Source organism: Myotis myotis, unplaced genomic scaffold (assembly GCF_014108235.1).
Source record: "Myotis myotis isolate mMyoMyo1 unplaced genomic scaffold, mMyoMyo1.p scaffold_m19_p_43, whole genome shotgun sequence".
Taxonomy (NCBI): domain Eukaryota; kingdom Metazoa; phylum Chordata; class Mammalia; order Chiroptera; family Vespertilionidae; genus Myotis; species Myotis myotis.
The window spans coordinates 650,088-669,437 of NW_023416350.1; the positions used below are offsets into that span (position 1 = coordinate 650,088).

The 19,350-nt window shown below is 39.8% G+C and overlaps 1 protein-coding gene across 8 annotated transcripts in view; it reads left to right on the forward strand.

The window, feature by feature from the left end:
- Nucleotides 1-19,350, forward strand: part of ANAPC1 (anaphase promoting complex subunit 1) — a 110,644-nt gene that overhangs the window by 44,830 nt on the left and 46,464 nt on the right. For 7 of the 8 annotated variants that reach the window (XR_004967221.1, XM_036306752.1, XM_036306753.1 and 4 more), the window contains 9 exons: nt 1,533-1,607; nt 2,330-2,598; nt 3,783-3,874; nt 4,622-4,770; nt 7,626-7,704; nt 8,112-8,148; nt 8,244-8,314; nt 10,754-10,932; nt 13,895-14,121. Coding sequence is in view for 7 of the 8 variants with exons in the window: in XM_036306752.1 (XP_036162645.1) it covers nt 1,533-1,607; nt 2,330-2,598; nt 3,783-3,874; nt 4,622-4,770; nt 7,626-7,704; nt 8,112-8,148; nt 8,244-8,314; nt 10,754-10,932; nt 13,895-14,121 (1,178 nt within the window). In the remaining variant the exon portion in view is untranslated. The remainder of the gene's footprint in view (nt 1-1,532; nt 1,608-2,329; nt 2,599-3,782; nt 3,875-4,621; nt 4,771-7,625; nt 7,705-8,111; nt 8,149-8,243; nt 8,315-10,753; nt 10,933-13,894; nt 14,122-19,350) is intronic. The other variant, XM_036306756.1, reaches the window with a different exon arrangement.

A 19,350-nucleotide genomic window follows, 5' to 3' on the forward strand; every position in this document is an offset into this window, starting at 1 on the left:
TTGTAGGCAAATTAGCTATAATTTCGTGCTGAAGTTGCTAGAGGGCCAGACCATTATGAATAGGGAAGCAGGTTGTTTACCACGACAGTAGAAATGATTTTTTTCTGAAGATATGGGTAAACAGTTCGATTTAACAGCCTTTGACGTGGGATGATTGTTGGTGCTTGGATCCATGGAGCGAGTATCAGCAAAACAGCTGAATTCATTAAATGTTCAAGAGCAGCTGTTGTTAAAATGTTTAAAGACTGGACTGTCAGCCGAAAATCTGGGTCTGAACATGTGAATTATTCGCTGACTAGCCGTCAGCGACTAGTCAATGTTAGGGCAGAACGGAGAGTGGCAACACTGGTACAAGACAACAGAAGGGCAACAGTGCATCAGCTTATTGCAGATCTTAATCAGGGATTCTCTCAAATGATCTCTGAATGCACTGTTCACCGTACACTGCATCGTATGGGATATGGAAGCTGAAGGCCAGTTCGAACACCTTTGCTGTCTACCGTTACCAAGATAAAACATCTCCATTTCGCACAGGAACACAAGGATTGGACAGTTGAGCATTGGAAAAAAGTCATGTGGTCCGATGAATCACGTTTGCGGTTGCATCATGCAGATGGCAGAGTGAGAATTTGGTGGAAACAGCATGAAAGCATGTACCCCACATGCCTGAGTACAACCCTTCAAGCTGGTGAGGGCAGTGTTATGGTTTGGGGCATGCTTTCCTGGAATGATTTGGGTCCTTTAATTCATGTGGAACAACGTCAGAATAGCACAACATACTTAAGCATTGCTGCTGATCAAGTTCATCCTATCATGTTGATGGTGTATCCCAATGGAGGTGGCTTCTTCCAACAAGACAATGCGCCATGCCACGGTGCTCATATTGTGCAGGAGTGGTTTCAAGAACATGAGGGAGACTTCACCTTGCTTATGTGGCCCCCACAATCACCGGATCTCAATCCAATTGAGCATTTGTGGGATGAAGTTTAAAGCGCCATCAGGCAGCTGGTTCCACAACCATCAAATCTCACAGAACTAGACAGGGCTATTCATCAGGCATGATGTCAGATTCCTCGCATCACCTTTCAACATCTCGTGGAGTCACTGCCAAGAAGAATCTTGCCGCAGTATTGAAGGCAAAAGGTGGCCCAACGAAGTACTGATGGTGTGGTCATAATACTCTGGCCACTCTGTGTGTGTGTGTGTGTGTGTGTGTGCGCATGCATGTGAGGATGTTTTTCTATTGATTAGAGAGGATGGAGGAGAAAGAGAAAGAGAGAGAAGTATCCATGTGAGAGAAACATATCGGTTGGTTGCCTCCAGCACGTGCTCTGACTAGGGCCCAGTCTGGGGAGGAGCTTGCAACTGAGATACGTGCCCTTGACCGAATTGAATCCAGGACCCATCGGTCATCAGGTTGATGCTCTATCCACTGAGTCAAACCGGCTAGGGTTAATTTCTGAATCTTTTTAGTCGGTTGACAGTGACAACTTTATATGATCTTTGTCTTCTCTTTTGGGTTTATCTTCCAGTTTGACTTTGAAGGATCACTTTCCCCAGTAATTGCACCCAAAAAAGCAAGGCCTTCTGAGACGGGATCTGATGAGGTAAGTATTATTTCTTGCTAATATAAATTGCCCTGTAGATACTTTTACTAGTCTCTCATTTCTGTGGTATGCCTACGGATTAATTGGGCTTCACAGATACTGCGTTTTTTCAGAATCGAAGGTTTGTGGCAACCCTTCATCGAGCAAGTCAGCTGGTGCCATTTTCCTGACAGAGTTGCTCACTTCGTGTCCCTGTGTCACATTTTGATAAATATTGCAGTATTTCAAACATTTTCATTATTATTACATTTGTTATGGTGACCTGTGGTCAGTTATCTTTGATGTTACTATTGTGATTGTTTTGAGTCTCTACAAACTGCACCCATATGAGATGGTGAACTTACTGGATACATGTGTGTGTTTTGACTACTTCCCTGATTGGCCATTCCCATTCCCTGTTTCCCTGTCCTTGGGCTGCCCTTTTTCCTGTGGTACAACTAATAATCCTACAAGGCCTCCACGTTCAAGTGAAAGGAATAGTCGCGCATCTCCTCCTGGGAAAAGTGCTGCGGAGATTGTGGAAATGACACAGAGGACTTAGAATATCATGGCCATCACTCAGCTGTTTTGATATTCTTTTTATGTTTCAGCATTGTGCTTTTTTTTTTCATATTCTTAGAGCAGCTTAATGTGAAATGGAACTTGAATTGCTTTAATTGAATTTTTTAAATGACAACATTTCAAGGAGGCATGATTTAAAAATCAAATCTCTTTCTTCTCAGGATTGGGAGTATTTACTGAATTCAGACTACCACCAGAAGGTTGAGTCTCATCTTTTGAACAGATCTTTATGTCTGAGTCCTTTGGAAGTTTCTCAGATAAAGGATGAGGACTTGTCACAGAATCTCAGTCTGGATTCTTCTACACTTCTCTTCTCTCACATACCTGCAATGTTTTTTGTTCTTCACCTTGTCTATGAGGAGCTTAAATTGAATACTCTGATGGGAGAAGGAATTCATTCACTTGTTGACCTCCTTGTTCAGTTGGCAAGGTAAATACTGTGTGTAGAGTGAAAACTTCTAGGAGTGCTCAGGTGACTCAGAAATTGGCCTTCTTAAGAACCCTGAGCATTTTTTAAGAACCACAGAATTGTTTGAAGATATTGGCTATGTAAGAGCCTGTGGATCATGCTAGGGTTGCTATGAACAGCGGGAAGTCACAAAATATGTTAAACACCGGGGGTGACCTGTTGAGCATTTCATGTTGACAAGATGACTGGCTGCACTGTGGTGGAAGTTCTATAATAATACCTGCAGTACTGTAACAATACCTACATTCTGATGGTGCTTACAGTTCAGAGAATCGCAGTTTAGCTACATAAATTGTCAAACAAGCCAGGGAGTCATGATCCCCATTTAATGATGAGAAAACCTGTCTGAGTGTGTTTCCAAGACCATGACTTTTGGCTAGCTGTGGGCTCTGCTGCGCTGTGTTGTCACTGTCTGTGATCATCCCTGCCTTCCAGGTTCCTAGTGGATCTACATTTAAATTGTTCTAACAATGCTCTTTAATAGCCTTGAGTTACGCACTGAATTCTAAAAGTCACACTTGGGTGTTATCAAAATGTCAATGTCTTTAGTTAAGGTTACAGCACATTTTCTAATTACTGTGATCTTCCTTTAGATACTGAAATTATTTTCTGAGACATGACAGTTTTAATTGTTTGATTTCTCTTAGGATAAATCATTACTATCATGAAAATTCTTTTGTAAATGAAATAATTTCCAAACCCTAATCATGGGCTCTCTGAAATAAGTAACATTTATATAATGTTTTACATTTTATGAGATATTTTTCACATATCTTGTTTAGTTTTAAAACTTCACAGTGAATTTACTGGTGTTTCCCCATTTTCTGGAAGAAAATTTCAGGTTCTAGAGATGATTTGCTGAAGACCACACAGCTAATAAGTAATGGAGGAGAACCTAGACCTCAGTGTTTTTACAGTAGTTTCACCTCCACAAAATTTGTTTAGCAAAAGGAGTTTAGGTTGCTTTTATCATATTGGGCACTGGAAAGTTCAGAAATAGAATAAAGAGATTCTAGATTTGATTATCTTCTTTCTCATAGGTAAGTTTTTAAAATGGAAAGTTCTATTGATGAACCCTAATCTTGGGGGAAAATCTTGTAATACCGTCCTTGTTATTTCTATTTTATATTTTCTTATTGTTTTAGGGACTTAAAATTGGAGCCTTACTTAGATCATTACTACAGGGATTACCCAACACTTGTCAGAACTACTGGACAGGTGTGCACAATTGATCAAGGTAAGCATCTGTGTTGATAAAGATTTTATGAACAGTGTAGTGACATTTGCTTGTATTTTTCTTACCATAAGTCCCTAAGTCAGGGGGCAGGGCCTTCCCACTAGGCAGATTTTAGTTTGTGATTGATCTCTGATTTGCAGTAAGCCATAACTTCCTCAGTATGTTGGCAAATTATATTCATCCTTAAGGTTCTGAGTTGCAGAAGCTTAGCTTCTACTGGGAAGTATGCTGTGTCCAAGACCTGTGCTTGTCATTCCAGTTAATAATATTAAAAATTCAGTTCCTCAGTTGCACTGGCCACGTTTCAAGTGCCTAGTAGCTGCATGGGGCTAGTGGTTGCCATATTGGAACATGTTCATTACCACTGTACTGTCTTAGACCCTGAGCTAAAGGGACTCAGGATTGGGGCCCAGTGTAGGAACAGAGAGGAATCCTGACTGTCTCTTCTGTTTTCTCACCTTTCAGGTTAGGGCAGAAAATTTTGGTTAGATTATATGCCTTGAGCATAAAAATTTGCTGAATTTCTATCTAGCAGGGGATAAAATAATAGTCATTCAAATTCTACATATTATAATATAGACAGTTTACTTACTGTTGCAGGAAAAATGGAACATTTTGGAAAATAGGGAAAAATGTTTTTCCGATTGATAACAGTATCTGTCATTTGAAAACATTTTCCCTTTAGAATAAAAGATCATTTTCCTAATGTATTCTTGTATGTCTATAAACATTTATCTAATTTTAAAGGTCAAACAGGGTTTATGCATCATCCATCATTTTTTACTTCTGAGCCACCAAGTATTTACCAGTGGGTGAGTTCTTGTCTGAAGGGTGAAGAAATGCCACCCTACCCTTACCTCCCTGGCATCTGTGAAAGAAGCCGACTTGTAGTTTTGGTATGTACTCATACTATTGCCTAACTTGTTTGTTTTTCTCTTTTTCTTTTAAAATATGGTTTAAAAATTATACAGTAAAATTAACTTTAAAAATTTGGTGTGCAGTTCTGTGAATTTCAACAAACATGTAGATTTATGTATTCACCACCATAACTAGGATACAGAATAGACCTCCTCCCTTCCAACAAATTTTCCCTTATACTTTTGAGATTCATGCGGTGTTCCCTGTACCAGCAGTTGTGAATATAGCTGCTGTAATCATTCAGGTTTCTGTGTGAACATAAGTTTTCATTTCTTTAAAGTAGATACCCAGAGGTGGGATTGATGGTTATGTAGTAAGTATATATTTAGTTTTTAAGAAACTGTAAACTATTTTCACACTGACTGTACTATTTTACATTTCCCCGGCAGTGTGTGAGCATTCCAGTGTCCCTGCATTTTTGTCAGTGTTTGCTATTGTCATGATTTCTAATTTTTGCCATCCTGGTATATGTGCAGTGATATCTCATTTGGTTTTAATTTGCATTTCCTTAATGGCTAGTGATATTTTGAGCATTCTAGATAATGAAATTTTGTCAGATATGCGGATTGCAAATATTTTCTCCTACTTTGCATCTTGTCATGTCTCATCATTCTCTTAGTGTTTATTTTGTAGAGCAAAACTGTTCAATTTTGATGAAGCCAGTTTATCCAGTTTTTTTCTTTTATGGATAGTGCTTTTGGTGTCATATGTAAGAATTCATTGTTTAACTTCAGAACACAAGACTTTCTCCCTGTTTCCTTGTAGAAATTTTATAGTTGTATGATTTACATTTAGAGCAACGATCCACTTTGATAATTTTTTATAAGACATGAGGTTTAAGTTGAGGTTCTTATTCAATCTGGATGTCCAAATCTTTTAACACTATTTGTTGAAAAGATTATTGTTTCTTTGTTGCTTTTACCGTTTTGTTAAAAGTCAGTTGACCACATTCTTTTTTTTAAAAAATATTTTTTCCCTTTATTGCATAAGATATTACAAATGTGTCCTTATCCCCTCAATGTCCCCTCATCCCCCCAATCCTGCGACCACATTCTTATGGGTCAATTTCTGGGCCTTTTAATCTGGTCCACTGATCTGTGTTGCAGTCCACACTGTCTTGATTACTGTAGCTTTAAAAGTAAGTCTTAAAACTGATTAGTATGACTCCTCCCATTAACTCTTTTTTAATATTGTTTTAGCTATTTTAGTTCCTTTGCTTTTTCATTTAAATTTTTTAACCAGTTTGTCTGTAGCTTCCCAGGTACCAACCCCCCCCCCCCCGCCCCCCCCCAGAGAAGTACATTATTTATTGTTAAAAATTAGTTCATTTTGCATAGTTAGGACATGTCCATGGTCAAATCTTCGAGTAAGAACCAAAGGGCATCTGGAAAGGTGAGCTTTTTCAGCACCTGTCTCTCAGTCCCCTGGCCCTCGAGCAGCCTGCGCACAGGTCCTTTATGGACCCTTCAGGCTCATAGGAGAGCCGTGTGCTTTTGTCTTCCTCCCACATGTCAGTGGACACACCCATCTTTTCTTCACTCTGCCTCTGCCTTCATGTTGAGGAAGGCTTCACAACCCCTGTGCTCTGACACAGACATGCAGAATGGTGATTCTGCTCTTTTAAATAAATGATAATGTGAGAATCTAACATACTATTTATTATTTTAACTTTTTTGGTGTACATTTTAGTGGCATTAAATACATCCACAGTGTATTCAGAACAGCTTAATCCCAGAACTTTTGCATTTCTTGCAGATTGTGTGGAAGCATTTAAGTTAAACCACCAAATTTTTGGTCTTGCTCAATGGGGTGGACCCAGTGTATTTCTAACCAAAAAAGGGAGCCAGAGAATTATGGATATGCCATAATTCTTCAACCTCCAACCTAAATACATTAGTCAACTTACAGATATTCACATTATAACTTTTCTTTGTTAGATTTGATGCCTGGTATATAGAATTTTAAGATCTTCCAGTTTTGTACTAAAATTCAGTAAAATCATGCTACTCCTTCAAAAAAAGAAAGTGCCACTGCAGGTACAGATCTTAGTGGTGGGACAGATATTCAAAAGAGAACCATGGCCCTGGCCAGTGTTTCTCAGTGGTTGGCCCTCGAATCAAAGGGTCACAGGTTCGATTCTCAGTCAGGACACAGGGCACATATCAGGGTTGTGGGTTTCACTCCCCAGACCCAGTAGGGGCACATGTGGTTGGCAACCAGTCGATCACATTGATGTTTCATTCTCTCTCCCTCCCTCCTTTCTTCCCTTCCATTTTCTCTGAAAAGCAATGGAAAAAATATCCTCAGGTGAGATTAACAACAATAACAAAAAAAGAGACTCTTGATGGCAGAAGTGGGGAAAGGGTTAGGGTTAGAGGGTTAGGGTTCACCTAACTGGAAATGACCTGAATGCCCATCTGAACAAAGTTGGTACATCTGTATAATGGAATACTGCTCAGCAGTAGAAAGAAACAAGCTCCTGATAGATGTGGTTAATGTGGATGGATCTCAAAGGCATACTCACGAAGTAGGACACAGAAGACCACACATTTGTGGTTCCATTCACATGACACTGTAGAAGAGGCAAACTACAGGGACAGAACACAGATGAGTTGTCTCTGGTGCTGGTGCAGGGAGGAGCAGATGGGCCACGAAGGGCACTGCGGACCTTTCTGGAGTGAGGACAGTATTCGTATCATGATTGTGATAGTGGTGATGGGACTGAAACATTTGTTGTCAAAACACAGAGCTGTACACCTAAAGTGGATGAACTGTCCTATATGTAATGATAACCCAGTCATTTAAAAAAGATGTTAATTTCCTCCTTGTGCAGAGTATTGCGCTCTACATTCTTGGTGATGAAAGCTCTGTTTGTGACGAATCCTCACACTATTTATCGAGAATTTCTCTAGGTAAGTCAGTGTAATGTTAGGCTCTGCAAACAAAATTTTATAAATGTTGATATCAGAGTTGAAATTAGAAAATAGTTTCGTGTTTGTTTAGAAACCACATCTTACCTCATTGTAGAGGTTTTATCTTACACTGTTCTGGTCTAAGTCCACAACTGAATTTCAGAGACCAGGATGACTTAAAAATCTAACTTCATACTTTTAATGTACCTTATTTCATACTTTTAGAAGGATGATTATTATTTTTAGGATTATTTTAACTTCAGGGAAATTATACTTTCCAGCCTGCTTATTTTATTATTTTCTAGGAGTTGTTAGTTAAAGCTTTATTTCCAAATTTCTTGTGCATGTTATGTATTTTTTTTACCAGGAAGACTATCAAAATAAAAATTCGTTTTGTTATCTTGTAGCCCCCCAAAAGTCACAAGCAGAACAAGAGGAAAACAGGTGACTTTTATTCAGATTGTGCTTTTATATTAAATATATAAAACTCGATTATGTGTCACTCTTCTGTTCAATAACTGTGTTTTGTTTTCCTACAGGTTTAGTTTCAGGCATTCTCCATCAGTTTCTAGTCTGGCTGAAAGATTGGTTGTCTGGATGGCTAATGTAGGTAAGGTTGTCTTTACTCTTTATGTGCTACTGAACTGCCAGTGAGAATCCTCTGCTTCCCTGGACACTCCACCCTCACAAAGCCCATCTTCCTCAAGGCAAGCTAGATCTGGAGGCATGAGGAGAGAAAGTCCCACAGGGTTGAGATTATGGCCTATCTAGCCACACTTCCTTTCCCTAACAGTTTCACAACTTTCATATGACATCAGCAATATTAGCTTCTGATCTCTGGGCCTCAGAATGGAGAGCACCAATCACTGCACACCAGACCTTAAGCCATTGTCATACTCAGATATCAGAAGGGAGTATTCCTGGCAAAACCTAAAAGTAATTGTATAAACATTGCAGGTGTGCTTTGGAAGGGTATAGGCCAGGGATTTGAGGTGCCAAGATGAAGATTCATAGGTGGAGTGGGGAAGAAAAGAGTTTTCTACTCTCCAATCCTAACCCTGTGAGCCTAGGTTTCAAACTGAGTAAAGTACTAAAGAAATTTTTCACAAAAATAACTAAAAAAAAGTCAAATTACTTATATGAAGATATTAAAAAAAATGAAGTTGTTTCTATATTAGAAAGTCATGCTCTAATGAATGTTACAGGATATTCCTGAATTCTTAAAGACTGCTCTAAATGACTTAGTTTTTCATTGTACTCTTTTGTATATCCTCTTCAAAATTATAATAATTGTCATTAGTATTACAGATTAGATACCTATGCTGAAAAAATAGTGGCCAACTTCTATCTATATGTTACATAATATTTAATAAAATTGTTATTTTCATATGAGGAACCAATTTTACCTTAAAAATTAATCAAGGTTCTATATTAATAGATAATATATAATTTATAAAATTTAGATACTATTTTAGGAAAAATAAAAATTTAATTAACGTGAAGATTTAAAAATTTTAAAAATGAAATGTGGCATACATACAAAAGAATTTTTGACATGTTTAGAGAATAACAATAAAGTGAATATTGATGTACTTGCCACCCACCATTAGAAACAGAACATTGCTAGTGTGGTTGAAGACCCTTGTGTGTTTACTTCTGCATGGTGTCCTCCCACATAATCCACCACGAGAGGTAACCACTGTCCTACCTAAATTTTGTATTTCTTTTCTCATGTTTTATCATCTTTATATATTGCTTAATGTTTTATATTTTTGAACTTTATGTAAACATAAAATAAAACTTTCTGCTATCTTATTTTCTTCACTCAATATTGTTATTAAAAATTTAGAAAAAAATATTTTTATTGATTTTAGAGAGGAAGGGAGAGAGAGAGATAGAAACATGAATGATGAGAGAGAATCATTGATTGGCTTCCTCCTGCACAGCCTGAAACCCAGGTATGTGCCCTGACCCAGAATTGAACCTCCTGGTTCAGAGGTCGATGCTCAACCACTGAGCCACACCATCTGGACTCAATATTTAAAGATTCATCCATGTTGACTCACTTAGCAGTAGGTCACTTGTTTTCATTGCTAAATACTTCATTGTTTGAATATTAAAACTTATTTATTCATTCTTTTTTTGTTGTTAATCCTCACCCAAGGATATTTTTCCATTGATTTTTAGAGAGAATGGAAGGGAGGGGAAACAGGGAGGGGAAACAGAGAGAGAGAAACATCCATGTGAGAGAAACACATCGATTGGCTGCCTCCTGAATATGCCCCAGTGGGGGCCAGCGATCCATCCTGCAACCGAGGTACATGCCATTGACCAGAATCAAACTCGAGACCCTTCAGTCCTTGGGCAATGCTCTTTCCACTCATCAAAACTGGCTGGGCCTTATTTATCCATTCTATTGATGCAAGCAATTGGGATGTTTCCTCCCTTCCCTTTTTTTGCCATAGTGAAACAATATTGCTAACAAATATTTTAATATTGTGTCCTGGTGCACATGTGCACAAGTTTCTGTATGGCTGTTGTTGGACCATAGGACTCGGCCTATCTGTACATGCCAGGTGTTTTCCGGCATGGTTGTACCAGTACATAAGTAACCACCATCAACTGTGGTCGAGAAGCACTGTTGCTGTGCATAGTTGCCAATACTTGATATTGATTGACTTCAATATTTGTCTGTCAGGCTAGTGTGAACTTCTATTTTCTAGTGGTTTTAGTTTTGCGTTTCCATGATCACTCATTGGATAAACAATCTTTTCATATGTTTATTGACTCTTTGTATTTAATCTGTGGAATGTTTTTTAAGTCCTTGGTGGTTTTCCTATTGTTTTAGTTGTCTTTTTCTTAAGGTTTTTTAGAATTTTGTAGAGACCTTTTCTGCTAATCCCTGATGTCAAGACACTAGCCTGGTAGTAAGATGAATAAAATGAATTTCTTTCTTGTCAGAATAGATATTTGTTAACTTTAGTCAGAGGCTAAACAGGAGAGTGGCAAGTCTAAATGCAAATGAAAAATGTTTTCCTTTCACCATCAGGTTTCACTTTAAGAGACTTGGAAACTCTTCCCTTTGGAATTGCTCTTCCCATTAGAGATGCAATTTATCACTGTCGAGAGCAGCCTGCTGCAGACTGGCCAGAGGCTGTGTGTCTCTTGATTGGACGCCAGGACCTATCCAAGCAGGCCTGTGAAGGAAACTTACCCAAAGGGAAATCTGTGAGTGTCAACACCGAAAGTTCAAGGTTCAGTTTGGCCTTAGTAACATCAAAGTAGGAATGTTCTACATTTCTTTTGTCTTTCTGCAAGCATGTATATTACATTACCTTTTTCATATTATGTGCCAGGTGGCATTTATAATTGGACAAATGTTATTAATTGTAAATTAAACATGAGAACAGGAGATTTTGGAATGCTTTGTCTTTCCTGGAACTTTCTTCACCTTGAGTGATCACTAGAGCAGCTACCATGGCTGACTCCCTACTTATATTGGTAATTGTATTGGTAATTAACTAATTTATAATTATGTGGGAAAAGCAAGAGCATAGATCCTGAATTTTCATAGTTAATATATAACTATTCTCTGTTTCATACATTTCTGATGAGTTGGCTTTCTTGAATTTAACCTTTGAATATTGTAAATATATCTGTTTAATCACATCAAACTGAAGCCCCAAGAAAAGGATTTTTTGGGGGAAGGGGACAGAGGGCACTAAGGTTTGAAAGATGTCTTAATGTTATCCCTTCTGAATACTATCCTTCATCGGTCTTTAAGTCTGTTTTTTAAAGAATGGGTTCTAAGGTAGAAAGTGAATTACATCATTACTCTCCAATTATTTCTTTTAAAATCAGCCTCTTTAAAAATGGAATTTTTAAAATTTCTAAACTCGAGTTAACTTTAAAATCATAAATGGTAGTGCTGTATTACTGTGAGCATCCCAGAGGGTCCAGAGGTGACAGTGGAAATTTGCCTAATCTCTTATTAGCCTTTGAACCAACAGATAATAATCAACACATTTTGACTATTTATAATCCACATCAGGTCTTAGGCTACTGATGCTTTAGAACCTGTGTCAAAATTTATTCCTGACATTAGTGTTGCCTCATGTAACTGTGACAGAATCTGTTTCCGTGGGGATCCATCTTTAGCAGGGTCCGACCAGATAGTGCTCTTCAGTCTGCACCTACATAACAACTCTTATTTGAGTTAGTATTTGTTTTGTCTTAAACAGAAAACCAATTTTTTTTTGAGGGGGGGGGGTTAATACAATTTTTATTCTTCCCTTGGCCAAGATAAGTTTTAGCATTTAGACCTCTTTTCACAGAGTAAGAGCAGTGTAACATCATTAGCACTGAAACCAAATGGTATTGATAATCATTCAGCTGTATTTGTCATTTTAAGTAATTCTGTCTAAACTCAGTTCAGTTAGTTGAGGTTGTATTGTATAACTCATCTAAATTTAACTTACCAGCTATTTGGGTCTATATTTTATAGCTAACCCACCCATTAGAATATAGTTTCTTTTTAAAATTAGATAGTTCATAGGAACTGTAATAAATTTTTATGAACTAAATAAAAGTGATTATTTAGCCCTATCTGCCATTATTTTTTTTCATGTTAATACTGTTTCCATGTTAAATGTTGACAGAACTCTAGCATTTTAACTGGAAGTTAACCTTTTGTTAAAAGAATATAAAACATTGAGAGAAAAGAAGATTTCATGTTATTCAAATCTGTGTTGAAGTCTGAATTACAGTGAAGCCTTGGTTTTCTAACTAATTTGTTCCAGAAGGCTGTTTCGAGAAGTGATTTGCTGGAAAACAGAATCATTTTTTTTCCATTAGAAATAATGTAAATTTTATTAATTCTTTCCAAACCCCCAAATGATTCCGTTTTGATCTTTCTTATATACAATACATGTCTAATGTACTATTTAACCTATAAACAAAGACTTCTTTTTTTAAACTTATCAACCAACCCCTGCGGGCCCCCCCCCCCCAGCCCCCCCCCTTAGCCTTAAATGAATCACTTTCAGCACTGGTTCCCCAGTTTCTTTCAAGGAGGTCAGTATGTGGCATCTGCTTTTTTACATATTTCCGCCTCCAAAATGCTGTCATTGGCTACCTGCTTTTCCTCTAGCCAACAGTTTTTCTACCTCTTCAGTTGTCCGTGATCATTGTTTTTTTCACATCCTTTGTAACATTAGTACTCTTGATGGCCTCTGTAAGTTTTAAAATTGTGCCAGTCCTCCATTTAGTCAGCAACAAAAGCAAAACAAACAAACAAACAAACAAACAAACAAAAAAACAACACAAAAATATTCACAGCACTGTTTCCTGAGAGGTTAATAATCCTAGATTTAGCAGTAAACTGACTTGCATTCTCTCTTTTGTTTATGGCCTGAAAGACACTTTTTGTCATTCTGATGTATCAGCATGAAAGGGTTGTCAGGTCCAGAACCAAAGTTTATTCAACAACCCAGGCATTTTTTCCATGAACAACCTGGTTGAGAATCGAATTGTTCAAAATGGGAGAAGTTTGAGAGCTGAGGTTTGACTGTACTTGGACTGGAAGACTCATACTAAAAAGCATACACTGAGCTTATGAGGACAGAATGATAATCAAGGATTGAACCCTTTTCATTTGTTTTGTTACATCAGTCTCCTCCCTTTTAAGAAATTTTTATTTGGAACATATTTACAAACAAAAGTGAAAACCAGCCATGATCCATTGTATTTAAAACTCTAAAGGGAGAAAGTATTGTTCAGCTACCCTTGTTGCATATTCTGCATGTTTTTCTTTTCTGCTTATATTAATAAAATATAATATTTAAATTAGTGTGGGTTCTTAAATAATAATGGGGGGTGTCATATCTGTTTTCAAGATGTTTAGGATATAGTTAGATTTTTATAATTTATTAGATCCTTTTAAAGGAATCCTCCTCCTGACTCTTATCTCAAATTTAAACTTCTCTTGGCTCAATAAAGAATTTTTAAGTGGGCAGTTTAATTGTGCTGTAACAGAGAGTTCTACGTTAGAGTCCTGGTACGTAAGGGAATCCAGGCTCGCCTGCTTTTGAATGCATAGTTTTTCTCTGTTGGTGGTCAGATATGTCATCCTGGACATGCTCATGTCAGTCAGTGTGTGTTGACTGGTTTTTAAATTGTCACTACAACCAAGTCTGTTACTCAGGTGCTCTCATCAGATGTTCCTTCAGGAACAGAGACTGAGGAGGAAGATGATGGCATGAACGACATGAATCAGGAGGTTATGTCACTCATATGGAGTGAAGATTTAAGGGTGCAGGACGTGCGGAGGCTTCTTCAAAGTGCGCATCCTGTCCGTGTCAATGTGGTGCAGTACCCAGAGCTCAGTGACCATGAGTTCATTGAAGAGAAGGAAAACAGGTAATTGAAAGCATGAATTACCTCTCGGGGATTTTTTTTTTAACGCTAAAACCCCCAAAATGGATACTTTAAAGTTAAAAGTATCATATGTTTTAAGTATTTATCCAACCTTAATACTCTATACATTTTCAACATATTTTGGCGTTTAATGAGGTAAATGTTGTACTTCAGACCCTCATCCTCTTGAAATACAGCTCTCTGCTCTTAGTTACCTTAAGAATTTATAAAGGAAAACACTGAACTCATCCTTGGACTTCTTGATCAGGAAAATATTTTGAATTTTTCTTGTGTTATTTTCAGTATAAACTTACACCAGTATTTTTTCCTTGCTCCCATTAGAAACTCTAATAGTGATATGTAATATTGTATAAGCCTTCTCTTTTGCCATTCTCTAAAACTTATGTTCTTTATTACATTGCTAATACTAATTTATCCCTTGATAACTTGTACGATTCAGTAGTAATCAATATAACATTCCAGAATTGTTGCCTTGGGGCAATTCAACTTAATTTTTATCAATTATAGTTGAAATTCAATATTATTTTATATTAGTTTCAGATATATAGTATAGTGCTTAGACACTATATAATTATGAAGTTATCCCCCAAATAATTCTAGCATCCACTTGGCATCATACATAGTTATTATAATACTAGAGGTCCAGTGCACGAATTTGTGCCCAGGTGGGGTCTCTTAGGGGGAGGGACCGTGGGAAGTTGGCTTTGGGAGTGCACTGACCACCAGGGGGCAGCTCCTGTGTTGAGTGTTTGTTCCCTGGTGGTCAGTGCACATCGTTTTTGTGTTTGGTCGCTTAGGCTTTTATACATATAGATTATTGATTTCTTCTGCTGTACTTTATATCCCTGTTGCCGGGGTTCTTGTTTCAGTATTAAGAAGGGTTCAGGAAATCTGGAGAAGGGGCTGTGTGTAGATTAAATAGTCCAGAAACAAAATATAATTTTGAAAGGCATTTGGGGGTCAGAGGAGCCTAGTTTAAAGGAAATGAAGATCTCTTTGTCTCAGGACCCCATGCTTTTTATTAACACAAATTGTCCTGAGGTGAGGCAGAGATACACACTTCAACGGGTCAGGATTTCGTATACAGAGTCCATTGTCAGATTGGGGAGAATTAGACTATGGCTGTTCAAGTGTTTGGCCAGTAGGAGGCAATAACATGTAGATTAAGATGCCCTGAGCTCTCCGGCAGCAAACAATTTAATGTATCCTATTCAGGTTTGGGGAAATGCCATCAGCCATTCCCAGATTCAGCCCTGCTGTCATGCTGTAATTGGTTTCCGGCACCCTATCACCATTTTGTAACTACCACTTTGCACTTCTTAAATCCCTTCACCTTTTCCACCCCATCTTCTCCATTCTCTGGCAACCATCATTTTGTCTTCTGTATCTATGAGTCTGTTTCTGTTCTGCTTGTCTGTTTATTTTGGTTTTTAGATTCCACATACAAGTGAAATCATATGGTCTTTGTCTTTCTCTGTCTGACTTACTTCATTTAATATACCCTCTAGGTCCATCCATGTTGTTGCAAATGGCAAGATTTTATTCTTTTCTATGGCTGAGTAATATTCCATTACGTATATGTACCACATCTTCTTTATCTAATCATCAATTGATGTGCACATGGGTTGCTTCCATATCTTGGCTCTTGTAAATAATGCTGCAGTGAACATAGGGGTGCATATATCTTTGAAATAGTGTTTTAGATTTCTTTGGATATATACCCAGATATGGAATTGCTGGGTCATAAGATAGTTCTATTTTTAATTTTTTTGAGTAACCTCCATATTGCTTTCCACAGTGGCTGCACAAATGCATTTGTACCAGCAGTGCACCAGGTTCTCCTCCACATCCTTGCCAGCACCTGTTGTTTGTTGATTTATTGATGACAGCCATTCTAACTGGCAGGTGGGAGGTGCTATCTCATTGGGTTTTAATATGCATTTCTCTGACAATTAGTGACTTTGAGCATCTTTTCATATGTTATTCATTTTCTTTGGGTATTTGCACTATTTAGGGAGTAGGTTCTTTTATGTGGGAGCTTTTTTGTACAGGGGGTAAGTTGGGGTTTTTCAGGGAGCCCTATTTGGTGCCTCCGTTATTTTCTTTCCTCAATCTATGCAAGCGGCTCTGGTCGCCATATCTCCTGGGATGCTGGAGAGCTGCCACCCTAGCTCTTGGGCTCAGGAATATAAAGCCTTCTAGAGGAAGGGGACACTCAAGTTCTCTGGCATAGCCTAAGGTATGGGTGTGCTTGGTGGAGTGGAGAGAACTCGTTGCCATTTGGAGCTTGATAAGAAGGGTGGGCTTAGGGCTTGGAAAGTGCCACTTCTGGCAGGTTTGGAAATTTACAAATAAATTCTTGTATATTGGTGGTAAAAACACCATTATGTCCTCTGGAGAAGTGTCTAATCACTTTTTAATTGGATTGTTTGTTTGTTTTGGTGTTGAGTTGTATGAGTTCTTTATAAATTTTGGATATTAACCCCTTATCAGATGTACATTGGCGAATATCTTCTTCTGTTCAGTAGGTTGTCTTTTTGTTTTGTTGATAGTTCAATTTAGATTTTAAAATTCTCTCCAGTGTCTTTATCTGCCTGCTCTCTGTTACCTGTCATCTCTGCCACTGTTTTTTCCTTTCTTACTCTGCGACTTAAAACTTTTAGGGAAGGACCATCCACACTTAGCTTCAGGCTGGTGAAGGTCTGAGTCAGTCATAACTCCCTATCTCTATTTCCTTCCCATATGGACCCAGCTATTTGTCACTATAAATGAGGAAATGGAGTGACAAGAGATGCTGTGTGAGAGCATAGTCTATAGTATGAACTCTGGGCTATGCCTGGCCAGTATCTGCTGGGTGACTTTGAATAAATTACTAACCTCTTGCTGCCTCAGTTGCTGCCTCTATAAGAAGCACAATTGTAGCGTTCATACCTCACAAGGTTTTGTGTATCAAGTGAGTTATGTATCCTATATAATAAAGAGGTAATACGCAAAAAGACCATCATGCCCTTGCACAAGATGACTGCCCCTATGTGGCCACAAGATGGCCGGCAGGGGAGGGCAGTTGTGGGCGATCAGGCCAGCTGGGGAGGTCATTGGGGGGACCAGGCCTGCAGGGGAGAGCAGTTGGGGGTGAACAGGCCAGCAGGGGAGGGCAGTTAGGGCTGACCGGACCTGCAGGGGAGGGAAGTTGGGGGCGATTGGGCCAGCAAGGGAGCAGTTAGGCGTCAATCAGGCTGGCAGGGGAGCAGTTAGGGGGCGGTCAGTCTAGCAGGCAGAAGTGGTTAGGGGCAATCAGGCAGGTGGGCAGGCGAGAGGTTGGGAGCCACCAGTCCTGGATTTTGAGAGGGATCAGACATCCCCTGAGGGGGCCCCTGATTGGAGAGGGTGCAGGCCAGGCTGAGGGACACCTCCCCCCCCCCCCCCCAGTGCACGAATTTCAATGCACCGGGCCTCTAGTCCTATATAATAAAACGCTAATATGTAAATCGACTGAACGACGGAACAACCAGTCGCTATGACATGCACTGACCACCAGGGGGCAGACACTCAACACAGGAGCTGCCCCCTGCTGGTCAGTGTGCTTCCACAGAGGGAGTGCCGCTCAGCCAGAAGCCGGGGTCATGCTGGCAAGCACAGTGGTGATGGTGGGAACCTCTCCTCTCTCCACTGCAGCGCTAAGGATCCCTTGGGTGATGTCCAACTGCTGTGGGGAGTGGGCCTAAGCCAGCAGACGGACATGCCCCGAGCGGTCCCAGACTGCTAGAGGGCACAGGCCAAGCTGAGGATCTCCCCCGACCCCCAGTGCACGAATGTTGTGCACCAGGTCTCTAGTCTGTATATAAAAGGCTAATATGCTAAGTGTGCGACCATCTGGGTCAGGGGTCCTCAAACTTTTTAAACAGGGGGCCAATTCACTGTCCCTAAGACTGTTGGAGGGCCGGACTATAGTTTAAAAAAAACTATGAACAAATTCCTATGCACACTGCACATATCTTATTTTGAAGTAAAAAAACAAAACGGGAACAAATACAATATTTGTATTTGCATGTGGCCCGCGGGCTGTAGTTTGAGGACCCTGATCTGGGTAATGACATCACGTAGCAACGCCCGCCTTCCTCTCCCTACCGACCAGCCTCCTTGTAGTTTCTTCAGCCCAGGAGCATGACTTGCTTTATAGCCAGGTGGAAACATTTTACACTTTGACCAAATGTCTGTGAAGCGTTTTCCCGTGCCTCATCTCATTTGATCCTCACAGAAGTTCTGGAATAGGTAGATAGGAGACTTGGTGGAATCCTATTTTCTTTTTATTAGCTGGAAAATGGAGATTTAGAAAGCTTAGAAACTTTACCTGACTGAAAAGAAGTAAGAAATGGTGGACCTTGAAAATGACTTCAGGTTTTCTCACTACGGAGAATATAGTCAAACACTGCTGCAGTTAAATATTTTACCTCTTGTTCTCCCTGCATGACCTACAATAATAATGTGCTTCATGTTGATATTTACTGCTGTGTTGCTGACAATTACCTGAAAGAGAAGTTGGGGTGCTTCACTGGGCTGGAAAAAGTTTAGCTAAATCAGGAAGCAGGTCTAATTAAACAAGTTTTATACTAGAGGCCCTGTGCACAAATTCATGGACATGTGGGGTCCCTCGGCCTGGCCAGCGATCAGGGCTAATCAGGGCCGGCAGGCAGCGGGGAGGGACTGTGGGAGGTTGGCTGGCTAGGGGGAGGGGCCGCGGGAGGTTGGCCGCCCCAATCAGGGCTGTTGGCTGGCCAGCCAGGGGATGGGAGAGACTGTGGGAGGTTGGCCGGCCAGCCAGCCGGGGGGGAGGGGCTGTGAGAGCTTGGCTGGCTGTGGGAGTGCACTGACCAGGGGGCAGCTCCTGCATTGAGCCTCTACCCCCCTGGTGGACAGTGTGTCATCATAGCTACTGGCTGACCAGTTATAATGGTTGCTTAGGCTTTTAGATATTTACTAGAGGCCCGGTGCATGAAATTCATGCGGGGGGGGGGGTGTCCCTCAGCCCAGCCTGCACCCTCTCCAATCTGGGACCCCTCGGGAGATGTCTGACTGCCAGTTTAGGCCCGATCCCACCTAAACCAGCAGTCAGACATCCCTCTCACAGTCCGGGACCACTGCCTGCCTGCCTGATTGCCCCTAACTCCCTTCCCCTACTGGTCAAGTCACCCCCAACTGCCCTCCCCTGCC